The following is a 13926-nucleotide window of genomic DNA, read 5'->3' on the forward strand; positions in this document are numbered from 1 at the left end:
ACTGAATAGTAACAATTCCGGTATGCTTTTGTTGTTGCTGTTGTTGTTTGTATAGTATAAAAAGATAAACATTCCTCTGTGAAGGTACAGTACTTTTTTGGAAGCAGATAAACTTTACTTTTGAAATGAACAGGAAACATGGAACAATTTTTCACTGTTGAAAAGTCTTTATGTCTCAAAACTTATCAGCCGGCTTGAATAAATACACTTAAGTCTGTGTTCTTGAGTGCTTATGCTCACGGAAGTTCTTGACCCGGAGTCTGAAAAATAACAAACTCATCCTCTGGTTACACAGGTGAAACCCTGTAACTTTTTATTGTTTTTTTTAAACAAATATAAAAGAAGCACACAGAAGGTGCAAGCAGAGGATTCTCTGTAGCACTGAAAATCATAGTAAATTTAATAGTAATAGTGTTGAGTCCCGTTACTTGGCTTTAAGCCCAGTTTAGAAGATATAGGACTTTGAAGTTTCCGAATATCTTTGTTTCCTGGCTTTCTCATCTGTAAAAGTGTTGTTGGGATAGGAGGGATGTAAAACTAGGCGTGCAGAAACAACTTGTAAGGGTTGCTATTGCTAATTCGGAATGTGTCAGCCGTCAGTAACGGCGCATTAGTTGCCATTCACTGAGGGTAGCTGCTGGGCTTTCTCTTCTGCTAAGTCGAGGGAAAAGCAGCAGAGCGTTTTAAAATAGGAGCACCACATTCTAGAATTCTTCCTGTCCGTGACAGCAGTAACCTTGGAAACCAGGCCGCTAACACATCTCAATCCCAGAGCCTCCTAAGGCTTAGGTTCTCTTGCTGTATTGTCTGGGCACCGCTGTTTTGTGGGCTAATGTCAACTGCTGTTTTTTCCACCTCGCTGGCACAAGCAAGAACAAGCAGAAAACCTTTCTGGACACCCTTCTCGGGTCCCATCTCACCTAGAGCCTTCCTTACTTGGTAACAGTCTCAGAATTCGTCCTAACAGACGAACCTCCGCCGAGGGGCCATCCCAAAGCAGGACCTCCCAAACCTGGCCTCAGGGGACACAACAAGGTAACAGCAGCAGGCACACCCACCCAGGTGCGCAGCGCTACCCGGACCCGGCGCCCCAGCCCCCAGAAAACCCTCGCGAGACAGGACCACAAGGGGGACGAGAAGCCCACTATCTCGCGAGAAGAGGGGGCGTCGGCGGAAACCAGCAAATGCCCCCCTGGGCGCCCCGGCCCCAGCCGGTGGGCGGGGACCGAGGAAACCCGCCCCCTTCCGGCTCGCGTCCCCGCCCCCAGCCTTGAGGCATCAGGTCGCTGGTACCAGCGCCCGCTTCTCCCGCTTCCCTGCGGCGAGCGCCGGCTGGCTTCGGCTCTTGGAGGGGGCGCGGCGGGGGCGCAGAGGGGGCGGGGAGGACCCGCGACGCCCCGCCCCCCTCCGCGCTCCGGCTGCTTGGCCCGTCCCTTGGGGACCGGGTCCTGAGGCCGCACGGAGAGCAGGCCCGCGCTGCCCGCAGGTGGCGGCGGCAGAGCCACCGGCCTCATGGTGGGCTTCGGGGCCAACCGGCGGGCCGGCCGCCTGCCGTCCTTCGTGCTGGTGGTGCTGCTGGTGGTCATCGTCGTCCTTGCCTTCAACTACTGGAGCATCTCCTCCCGCCACGTTCTGCTTCAGGAGGAGGTGGCCGAGCTGCAGGGCCAGGTCCAGCGCACCGAGGTAGCCCGTGGACGCCTGGAGAAGCGCAATTCGGACCTCTTGCTCTTGGTGGACACGCATAAGAAGCAGATCGACCAGAAGGAGGCCGACTACGGCCGCCTCAGCAGCCGGCTGCAGGCCAGGGAAGGCCTGGGGAAGAGATGCGAGGATGACAAGGTAAGGTCGAGCCCTTTCCTCGGCCCTCACAGTTTTTCTTTTCACCTCTGGGGTAAGGTTAGTATTAGCCTTATTAGCGGCTGCTGTACGCCTAAAGCACGGTAGCCCTGGAAGCTCCCCCAGACTCCCCAGCAACCCTGTTTGTTGTCAGACTTTCCCGGTATCAGCGCCACATTCTCCATTCGCTTCCAGAGACTGACTGTAAGTTCTGGTTCTCTAGGGTGGCCTATGTGTAGATAGCTTTCCTCCAAGCTCAGCTGCTGAGCTGGCAGTGGTAATCATCTGGCCTATGTGGCCGCCTTCCGTTCACGGGCACACAGGCTGCCAGGTATATGGTATGGGCATTGTCTCATCCTCATTCTGTGCAGACTGATCAATATTAATTTCTTTATTTTAGAATGGGGTCTTCTTCCCTTTTGGTGCACAACATACATTTGTCAACAGTATGGCTTTTTAAAAATCTCTATAAATTGATGTATTCTGCTAAGTAGATTTAAAAAAAAAAAAAAACCCATGATTTTTGTGTTGAAAGTGTTGTGATAGATGAGTCAGGAACCGTCTATGAGCCACGCTTGTGACTTGGACACGGTTAATCCGTTATCTTGTCAATTTGAATTGTTAATGAAATTAGCTGGAATGGTAGAATCTAAAAATAAGTTCTTAGGAACAGAATCTTGTGTCTGCCATTATAATTCTTGAAAGAAAATAAAATTGTGTATGCTTAAGTAGCTCTTAGGGCTGCTGCTTAATGCAGATAGAAAATAACCAAATTTTAAATTGAAAAATCTTAAGACTGGACTATGACTATGTCCTACTTAGTAGGACCCGTTTTCAGCATTTTATTGACAGTTTATAACTTGGGCAACTTCAGTTGGTATATCAGAATTATGAAGACTTCTAGGTAGGCACTATAGTAGATGACTTCTCTACACTTAAATTTTTTAAGGTTAAATTTCTTCTTTCTTTATCTAGAGAGAGAGAGAGAGAGAGAGAGAGAGAGTTTGTGCGCACGCACGGGTGCATGTTTGCATGCTTGCATGCACATGTGTGACGATCAGAGGACAGCTTTCTGGAGTCAGTCCTCTCCTTCCATCCTGTGGAACTGACTTCAGGTCATCTGGCTTGGCAGCAAGTGCTTATTGCTGCTGAGCCATGTTGCCAGCCCTTAAATTAAATTGTGTGTGTGTGTGTGTGTGTGTGTGTGTGTGTGCATATGTACTCACCCTAGTGCATATATAGATGTTAGAAGACAACTTGTATTAGTCGGTTTTCTCCTTCTATCACGTTGGTCTTGGGGATAGAACTCAAGTTCTCAGATTTTAATGAACTTCCAACCTTCCTACTGTCATTGGCCTCTGCCTTCGTACTTTATGAAAACGGAGTCTCTCAGTTGTTTCTTGTACCTCTTCTTCTTTATACAATGTGCACATCCTCTTGAGAGGGCTAGAGAGCAGCAGACTTATGCACCTTCTATCCATTGAACTGTAAAACACGAAACTCTTGGATACAGTAGGTAGAAACCTGTGAGAGTTTGGAGTATTAAAATACAGTCTTCAAGATGGACCCTTTTGAACTACACTCTCTGCCTTGTGGTTGTGGCTCAGGGTGAGCTTTCAGCTGTTCCGTTGCTCTGTCATCTGGTAGACTTTGACATTGTAGAACTATAAGCATTTTATTTTTCTGTTGCCATGATAGAATACCCTGACCAAGGCAACTTACAGAAGAAAGCATTTTATTTGTGGCTTAAATTTTTATTATTTTATGTGTATGGGTGTTTTGTCTGCATTTTTTTTTAATCTGTGCAACTGGTAAGTATCTGGTTCCTGAAGAGGCCAGAGGTTTTGGGTTCCCCTGGTACTGAAGGTTCTGAGCCACCATGTAGGTACTAGGAATTGAAGCCAAATCCTCTGCAAAAGTCACAGAGGACACTGGGAATGACATAACTCCTCTCAAACCTCAAAGCCTGACCCTAATAACACACCTCATTCAACAAGGCCACACCTCTTAATCCTTCCCAAACAGTTCCACGAACTAGAGACCAAGTGTTCAAACATGAGCCTATCAGGGCCATTCTTATTCAAGCCTCCACATAGATATAGGAATCCCAGCTCTGGAACCAGGAAGGGGTTATCTCCTTCAAAGGGAATATCTCCTTCTTCCAGTTCATTGTGCCATTTCTGTCATTTCCAGGATGAGAGTAAGAGACAGTGTTCTCATCACTGCCCCTGAAAGAGAAATCAGACTCATTTCTCTAGATTCTCTCAAGCTTACTATATTTTATTCTGTCTGTAAAGGATTGTAATTTGGACGTGTATATTAGATTGCCTGGGCAGGCATAACAGTACCACACACTAGACATAGAACTTCTACAGCCCTGGAGGCTTGGAGTTTTAGGTCAAGGTACAGAAAGGGTTGGGTTTCTCTGAGACCTCTCACCTTAGCTACCAATGGCTGCCTTCTTGTCACTCTGTTCTGCCATGGTATTCCCTGATATATGCATCCCCAGTGCCTCAACTTCTTAGATTCTGGGCACTTTGGATTGTGGCTCCTCTTGTACATGACTGTTCTTTGAGTGAAACAAGTATCTTCAGGAGCTCACCTTTACCTACTTAGAAAAGACCCTCCTGCTGGGCTTGCCACACTGTTTGCTTTCCCTACTTTTGTGATGAGCAGGGTCATAAAATCTACACCTGAGTGTTCAGACACTGCATACCAGTTGTTCTATGCAAGTCTGCACCAATTGCGCAAGGTTTCAGGGAGGAACTAGAGTGTAGAGGCTGGTGACATCTAAGGCTGAAAGGCTTCATCTTTGTGGCTGTGGGCAAGCCCTCATTCCTTCTGGGTAAAGGCCTTCTGGTGGGGCTTTGGTCAGAGAAGGAGAGCATTCACACTCCAGTAAGTAACCCTTTGCCTGTATAAGGAAATCCAATAAACTGGTTGGTTTCCCAGGGGTAAATGTTTCTTGGGTTTCCCCTGGGGATGCATTTTAGCAGCAGCTCTATACTAATAACCTTATTTAATCACTGCTTTAAACTCCAAATATGGTTATATTTTGAGATCCTGGAGGTTGAAACCTCCACATTTTTGAGTTTGAGTAGTTCAGTTCACCCTGTATCTTGGAGGAATCAATCATATACACAATGCAGCAATGTAGTCTTTCCTTCTTTCTACCAAAAAGACTTCATTACATACACCGTGTATTTCTTTTTCTTTCTGTAGTAGACAAGAGTCTCACTGTGTCCCAAGGCTGGTTCTAAGTGCTAGTATTTATGTGTGTGCCCTCACTCAGCTTGCACTTAAATTGTTGTCACTGTGTCCCATGCACTGCAGCAAATGGTGTGAAGCTCTTGATTAGGGAAAGGAGCTGTTTGAATATAGACAATAGCTTCCTCAAAGCCACTCTTCTGTTACAAATACCCATGTGCAAAGGTCCAGGTTTGAAGCTAGGTGTGGTGGCATAGGCTTGTACTCACAGCATGGGGAGATGGAGGCCAGAGAGTCATGAGTTCAAGGCCAACCTGGGTTACATATGAAACCCTATCGTAAAAAAGAAAAAATGTTCAATTTTGATGTTTGAAGCTGAACAATAAATGACTTGTTTTTCTCTTAACTGCCTTAATCCTGAGTGAGAATATATTAAAAAGAAAACATAAAATATGTAAAAAATTATAGATAAATAGCTGTTACATGAAACATATAAAAAAAGCATCCATGCTAACACCAGCTAGCACCAGCAGACGCCTCTGCCTGTCTCTAGCCCTCCTGTCTCACTAAACTCCCATTGCTGGCTGCCGTCATGCTCTGCCTTACCTTTCTCTGGAACTCAGTTGAGTCTCTGCACGAAGGAAAACACCATACAATCTTAGTTTAGAATCAACAGGTAACACAATCGCTAGGCACATAACCTAGCATCCTAATTTTGTAAACTAATCTATTGTAAATCCTTGAGTGGATCCGCCACTCAAATCCACAGCCTCTGGCTTCCTACATTCTGTCTGCCCCTCTTGCTCCCAGAGTCTCCTCCTGCCTTCCCTTTCTCTCTCTGACCGGGAAGTCCCTCCTGCTCACCCAGTGATTGGTCCTTTATAATGTTTGTTTATTAGGGGAAGAGCCTACCACATATCACTCTTTCTGCCCAAAACAAAACAAAAAACCAAAACCCTTTTCTCTCAGATATAAATTGAGCATAAGTATTACCATTCTGTAATTTACAAAGTATAAGATACACCTAACACCCAGTCCATCATTTTTTGCCAATTAAATAGAAGACTCTGTTATCTATTTTAACTTTAAAAAGGCTTATAATTCTATACCTGTTATGTCCTGGTTTAGCTTGTATACTATCTGAAAATTATCTTCTCAAGTCTGTACCATCTTTCTCAATTTGAAACAGCTTGGGTTGGCTATGAGACCATAACTAGTTTTTAATCCTGTCAGAAACCTAAGAATGACTAATATTATCTGAAAAATATAGGAAGCCTACCACAGCTTCCAGAACTGAGACAAGTAGTAGAGACAGCTGCCTACCTACACAGCCCCAGTATATCAGGAAGTTGGAGCATCAGTCTTCAGCCTTCTGGCCCAGGATCATCTGACAGGCCTTTGAAACAGGAAAATTAAGGACTAGCTTATTCTGTCTCGGCAGGACTAAGCTGTCCTAACCTGCTGCCTGTGTCCTCCCATGAACAGTATAGGTCTATAGATGAACTGAGGCAATTCTTACCTAGTGGCTGTCTCACCACAACTGGAACAACTCCACTGATGCTCAATTTCTTCTTTGAATCCAAGAAAGGGGTGCTGCTAGGAGCGGATGTTCAACAACAAATGAACAAATAACATTCAGTGTCACATTATTGTGGAATTTGATGGTTTTGAAAACTATGTAAAGCATGTATGCATGCATATATATATGTGTATATATATGTGTGTGTGTGTATATATATATATATGTATATATATACATATTTTCACACAACAAATAGCTTTACCTGAGTGAAGAAAGGAGAATGGGGAGCATATTACCTTTTCCTTCAGAAATCTTCACTATGTCTACACCACAATGTGTAGGTATTAATGCGCGCACACACACACACACAGTGTGTGTATAAAAGCCGCAGCACACTACAGCTGCTCACTTAGAAACCAGGTCTGGGCAGTAGGTATGCCTTTGCTATAGTACGTAGCGTCAGTATAAATCAGACAAATTACCTCCCTGTGCTTCACTTGTCCTCATCTATAAAAGGAGGCTGATAATCCTTCTTACTCTCTGGAAGTTTAAATGGACAAATTCATTAAAATTCTAAGACAGAGCTGGAGAGATAGTGCATTGGTTAAAAGCACTGGCTGCTTTTCTAGAGGATGTGAGGTTTGATTCCCAGAACCCACTGGTGCTCACAGCCATTTGTAACTCCAGTTTCACAGGATCTTCTGGCTTCCACAAGCATTAGGCACATACATGGCATACAGACATGCATGCATACAGACAAAACTTTTTTATACATAAATAAATCTTAAATAGCATCTTAGTTATTTTTCCTTTACTGCTCCCTTATGACTGGCTGCCTTCTCTCCAGGATGGAGCTCTATTTGTATTCTTGCCCAAGATCAGGGTCTAGCTCCAGCTACTGTTTGGCTGTTTTTTTCCCCATTTCCTGGTCCATTTCAATTCACTTTAGTTGGTTCTTCCCATAATTGTCTTCCCTGACTCTCCCGGAGCTTGACAGTTTCTCTGTACTTTAAGAATTAGCCTTCCATCATTCTAAATGCTGCTATTACTTGTGCTTTCCCTCTGACTCACCTGCCAAATCTGGCTACTTTATAACTGTAATTTAATTGCTACTTCATATAACTCAAAATCATGAAAAATTGGTACATTAATTCTGAGCTTTCTATCCTACTTATTATTCCTGTGCATGACATGTAACCATTAGTAAAAAAAAAAAAAAAAAAAAAAAAAGGTTAGGATTTTGGGCTCTCCCTTTAAGCAGTTCTCCCCCATAAACAAACCTGAGCATCCTGAGACCTTACTTTCAGAGTGGCTTTATCAGTTACTTCATAAAGTCAGAATGTTGTTCAATCTTTTAAACTTCTGTAGAGTGTCTCCAACCACCTGTCTTCCTTTAGCTCCTGATCCAGATTGTTCCAGACTGGTGGTTCTGCTGCGTTGTCTCCATTTGCCTTTCTATGTCATAATTGATTGTGTCTTTCTTCTTCCTTGACTCATCCTCTTGCTTCTTTCTTGTCTTCCCCTCTTTAATCTCCTCTGATCCATCTGTATTCACTCTGGGGCTCCTAGGACTTCTTGTCTTGATGATGCTTTTCCTTATTTAGATGTAATTTACCTTATTATTTGAGCCACACTAACTTACTTGTTTAACTAGTAGCTTCCTCTGTGTGAACCTCTTATCATCATTGTAAGTTCCCTGAGGGCAACTGCTTTAAATTTCCTGAGGTGTTTCTTATAGTGCTTGCTGCTGGCTGAATGTTAAGAGTTCATTTGTGGGGCTGGAGAGATGGCTAAGTGGTTAAGACTGCTCTTCCAGAGGTCCTGAGTTCGGTTCCCAGCAACCACCTGGCAATTCACAACCATCTGCAGTGGGATCTCATGCCTTCTTCTGGTGTGTCTGAAGACAACGACAGTGAACTCATATGTTTTTTAAAAAAGCTTGTTTGTGTATCTCTCATATACCTCTTTTATAAATTCCATTGAAGGTTTAATCCCTCTTATTACGAATGTCACTTTTGGAAATGGGTGTGGCTTTTGACATTCCTAGGAGACACAGTCTCACAGCAAACTCCTTGTCCTCTAGCTCTTAAAATCTTTCTGGTCTCTCTTCTGCAATGATGTCTTAGCCTTAGGTGGAGGAGTTCCATTATAAATGTATCCATTGGGACTGAGTTCCAGAGCTCCAGATTTTGATTGGTTGTGGAGTCCTTTGTATGGTGTCCATCATACAAAGAAAAGTTTCCTTATGAAGGTGAGGAGTCCCCTTAATCTGTGGTTATAAGGACAAATATTTAGAGTGTAGTTAGGGATTATGATGGTTTAGTAAAGTGGTGATTGTAAGTTCTCCTTCAAAGTCTATGGCTTCACTAGTCCTGGTTAGTTGACTAGGTTTCCATTACCATGATTTCCCTCTCATTGATTGGGTGATAAGTTCAATTAGAGAACTTTGGTTACTGACAAAGTATGTGTACCACTACTGTACAGGGTTCTGGTGGTTGTTGTGGTTCATGGGGTTGTTGGTTTCTATCCTCCTTTAGAAGTTTACCATTGTACCTTGTGGTGCCATGAAAGCTGGTTCTCAGGGAGGGATTTTCAGGTCAGTTCTAGCTCAGGAGCCTCTGGCCCTGTGTCTGATAAGTATGGTGTCTTCAGCAATAGGGACTTACCTTCCACCTCTGGGGAGTAGCCATGAGCAGTAACAAGAGCCTATAACATTCTGGAGTCTCTTGGACAACCTTGGCAAACAACTCAAGACGGGGCTTCTTGTACCTGGTATTGGGGTTTTATTAAATGGTCTTTGGCTCTTGGATGGAACGTTTCATTAAACTATATGTAAATTTATACACCTACTTTTGTGTGTTACAGGTAATTTTTAGGTAGACAATAAAATGGTTTCTTATGACTTTTTCAGACATACTTTCTGTCCTTATCTTCTCCTCCCTAATTAGATACCCACCCCTGTTTTTCCCACTTCTTTGAGGTCATTTGTACCTTACTATCCTTCCTCTCTTGTGCTCCCTCCAACACCGCCCCCCCCATCCCCTTTTTACTTTGGTTTCTTTAGCTATTCCAAGATCTGTACCTGTGTCTGAATATTTGGAGCTAGGAGCCTCAGATGAGAGAGAACATGCAACTGTTGTCTTTCTGGGTCTGGATTACTTAACCCAATGTGGTTTGTTTTTTTTTTTTTTTTTCTTCCCATTTTCATTTACCTGGCTAGATCTCTTTTTGATGTGTCCCCCCCCCCCCACTTTGGCTTGAAAAGTAACTTTTAAAAAAGTTTTAGTATTTATTTTTAATTTGTTCTTTTTTTTCATTTTACATGTTTGAGTGTTTTTACTGCACATTTGTTTGCACACCACATGTTGTCTGATATCCAACGGGGCCAGAAAGCAGGGTTGCATTCCCTGAAACTAGAGTTCCAGATGTCTGTGAGCTGCTATTCGGGTGCTGGGAATCAAACCTGGTTCCTCTGAAAGAGCAGTAATTGCTCTTAAAAATACTTTGTTGAGAGTTTTTGCAGTTATGTTCATCAGAGAGTTTAATCTATAATTTTTTTGTTGGATCTTTGTCTGGCTTTGTTATCTGAGTTAAAAGAATTTAGCAATGTTTCTTTCTTTTTTTTTTTTTTTTTTTTTTTTTATGGAATCGTTTGAGGAATGTAGGTGTTCTTTGGAGGTCTAGTAGAAGTCCACACTGTATTCATCTGGTTCTGTTATATTGCAGATGTGCACTATTTCTGGTTCGGACTACATTTTTCTTTTTTCCCAAATGTATACTGTCTCTTGAGTTTCTATGGGGAAGATATGTAGCAGATTTTTTATGTAGCATGCAGGACACACTGTGTGTGTGTGTGTGTGTGTGTGTGTGTGTGTTTGAGTTGGAGTTGTAAGGGTCCAACCCAGGTCCTTGCATGTAGGCACGCATGCTACTACTGAGCTGTATCCCCAGCAGAAGCCCTGAGTTTGGTCCTTAGCACTGCAAACAAAACAAATGCCAGTCTGGTAGCGAGAAGGCAACTGGGAGAGGTTGAGCAATAGGTGTCATGTTAAATAACAGAATAAATAAATTCTGATGTTCTATTGTGCAGTGGGCTGACTGCAGGTAATAGTAATGCATTGTATGTTTTAAGATGATGGTGAGGATTTTAAGTGTTTTTCCAGCAAGAAATGAAAAGCACTTGAGGTGGTAGATGCGTTAATTACTCTGCTTTGACCAGTATACATTGTATATGTGTATCAAAACATCATGTTGTGCCCTGTTTGTATGAATAGTATATAAAAATAAAATAGAAAACTAAACAACTGACTGTTGTAAACAAAGTTTGGCACTGTAAATTATGTGTGGACTCAGTAAATATTTGATTACTGATTATCAGTTTGCCTTGGTTTTAGAATCAAAGCATGTGTAAAAATATGTGCTAGGCTACCCAGCACAAATTACACACTTATCTGAATACACTACCTCTGGAATATATGAGCAAAATATTCTGATGTAAAACCACTAATTGTCTTTCTAGCATGGAGGGAATATTGTTTTTGTTTCCTTCATGTTTTTCTCCTACACACTCTCCTGAATTAGTTAATTTTGAGACGGAGTCTTGCTGTGATGCCCAGGCTGGTCATAAAATCTTGGTTCAAGTAGTCCTCCTGTTTTAGCCTTCCATGTAGCTGTGACCTTAGTTATGTGTTCCCATGGCTGGTTTTCATTTCAGAACCCCAAATTATCTGTTTCAGTTTAATATTTAACAAAGAAAAAAAAGTTTAGGGATTAAGTTCATGGAGTATCATGAAAACATTTTCAGTCATCTTATATATTGCTGTCAGAAACAGTTTTCTACACTACTGTTTTTTTTAGATTTACTTTTTATGTGTGTGAATATTTTGCCTGCATGTATATATGAACACTGTGCCCGTGCCTGGTACCTGCAGAGGTCAGAAGAGAGTGTTGGATCCCTGGAGTTGGAGTTACCAATGGTTGTGAGCTACCATGTTGGGTGCTGGGAACCAAACTTGTTCTTAACCACTGAGTCATTTCTCTTACCTCAGAAACTTGTTTTATAAACTGATACGAAGAAATAAAGTCTTACATTGATAAGATGTTTTATGATGTTTAAATGTGTCCCAGCACTCTGGAGGCAGAGGCAGGCAGGTCTCTTTAAGTTGGAGGCTAGCCTGATCTACCAAAATGAGTTCCAGGTCACCAGAGAATACTGCTCTAGCACATGTTTAAGCCAACAGAAAGTCTTATTAGTGGGCCAGTGACTAAACAGGGTGGTTGGGATTCCAGTGTAGCCTGAGCCTTTCTTAGAGCGAGCTTTTAAGTACAAAAGCCATGTCCTGGGTTGACACACTTCAGTTAACAAGAACAATTAACGAGAAGCAGAACTACAGAAACCCAAAAGCAAGGCTAGTACATTTAGAGACTTTCCCAGAACTATGGACTTTGATGGATTCGGCCTGTGTTTAGGTGGTGCTGTGTATGTGCTGAGTTGTACAATCCGAATGGTACTTCTGCCATAGAATGAGTAGTGGAAGGCTCTCAGGGTCTAAAGATCTGAAGCTCTGTTATACTATACAAAGAAGCCCTGTCTTGGAGGGGGAAAGTGTGTATTACTGGGGCTTTTTGTTTGTTTGTTTTTTTTTTTTTTTTTGTTTTGTTGTTGTTTTTTTGTATGTCTGTGCACCACATGTGCAGAGATCAGAAGAGACTCTTGGGTCCCTTACAACAGGAGTTCCAGCAGGTTACAAGCCACCATGTAGGTGCTGATAATTGAAGCCAGGTCCTTTGGAAGAATAGCCAATGCTCTTAACCACTGAGCCATCTCTTCAGCCCCTTCCCACCTTGTCATTGTTGTCCTTGTTCTCCATCTCCTTAAGGGAAGAGAGGCTTTACTTCAGCTCATGGTTCAAGGGAGACAAGGCTATCATGGTGGACAAAGCATGGTGGCTAGAGAGGCTCCTTTGCTCATGTTTATATTTGTCATTGTTGTTACTGAAGTATCATTCTTTATGTATTCTAGGTGTCAAAATCAGTCAGAATTGTTCCTCTATTTTGTAGGTTATGTTTTCAGTCTGTCACTAGTGTTCTTTGAAGTTTTGAATGTTGATGAGGTTCTGTTTTATCTATTTGTTCTTTAGTTGTCTCTGTTTTTTTTTAACCGGAAGAAAATGGATATTATTTATTAAAATAAGAATTGAGACTCACTAACTTAAAAGAAAAACATAATTTAAAACCTTACAGATTATGACCTCAAAGTATACAAAGCATAAACTAAAAAATAAAAATTTTATTTATAATAATTTTCATGTCAACAATAAACAAAAGATTTAATAAATTATTCAGGCTTTTAAGATTTAAATAGCATGTGGTATCTTGATCACAATATCTCGAGAGTAAGTAGGTTTCATTAGTAGAGATAGACTTACCAAAATTGATGCATGTGTTAGACCATTGGTTTTCAACCTATGGGTTGTGACCCCTTTGGGGATTGAAGGACCCTTTTACAAGTGTCACCTAAGACCATTGGAAAGCACAGATATTTGCATTATAATTCATATCGGTAGCAAAATTAAAATTATAAGGGAGCAACAAAAATAATCTTATGGTGGTGGGGGGTGTGTGTCACCACAACAAGAGGAACTGTATTAAAGGGTCACAGCATTAGGAAGTTTGAGAATCACTGTATTAGAATAACCTACATACAAAGTCAGATATTTGGAAATGGAATACAATGCTACTTAGTAATTCATATAGCACAGAAGAAATAAGGATGGAGTTTTGAATACATGTAAAACTTAGTAATTAAAAAACTCATATCAAAACATTGTAGAATACATTTAAAACAATAATTTGAAAGTATTATGACCATCCATACTTTCTTTAGAAAAAAAAAATACTTGAGTTTAGTGAGCTAATATCTTGATAAGTAAAAATAACAAATTTAAATAAAGTAAAAAGATCGTTTTAAAGGCAGGAAAAAAAAGCCATAATTGTCAACTTGACATAGTTTAGGGTGATCTGAGAAAAGGGTCATTAGAGGAATTGCCTACAATAGGCTGGTCTAGAGGCATGTCTGTGAGATATCTTGATTTGTAACAGATCTACGAGGACCCAGCTCACTGTGTATGACACCATTTCTAGGAGGTAATACTGGACTGTATTTTTAAAAAGCAAAAAGCCAGGCCCAGAAGCACTGAAGCTAGCAGTACTGAAACTCACCCAAATAAGTCCTACTTCTTAAGTTTATAACAGCTGTGTTGTCACTGGAAAAACTACACAGGTCTTCATTTTCTATTAACTGTCTTGGCATCTGTGTAGAAAATCAGGATTGTATACATGTTGGTTTGTTTTGGGCCTCT

General features: G+C 41.7%; 1 protein-coding gene across 2 annotated transcripts in view; it reads left to right on the top strand.

Moving 5' to 3' along the window:
• The first annotated feature begins 1422 nt into the window (after positions 1-1422).
• GOLM2 (golgi membrane protein 2) overlaps positions 1423-13926 on the top strand; it is a 65977-nt gene continuing 53473 nt past the window's right edge. For both annotated transcript variants that reach the window (XM_080930856.1, XM_080930857.1), the window contains exon 1: positions 1423-1839. In XM_080930856.1, the coding sequence (XP_080786982.1) occupies positions 1513-1839 (327 nt within the window). In that variant the 5' untranslated portion in view covers positions 1423-1512. The remainder of the gene's footprint in view (positions 1840-13926) is intronic.

The sequence above is a fragment of the Micromys minutus genome (assembly GCF_963924665.1).
Source record: "Micromys minutus genome assembly, chromosome: 17".
In the NCBI taxonomy this organism is placed as follows: Eukaryota; Metazoa; Chordata; class Mammalia; order Rodentia; family Muridae; genus Micromys; species Micromys minutus.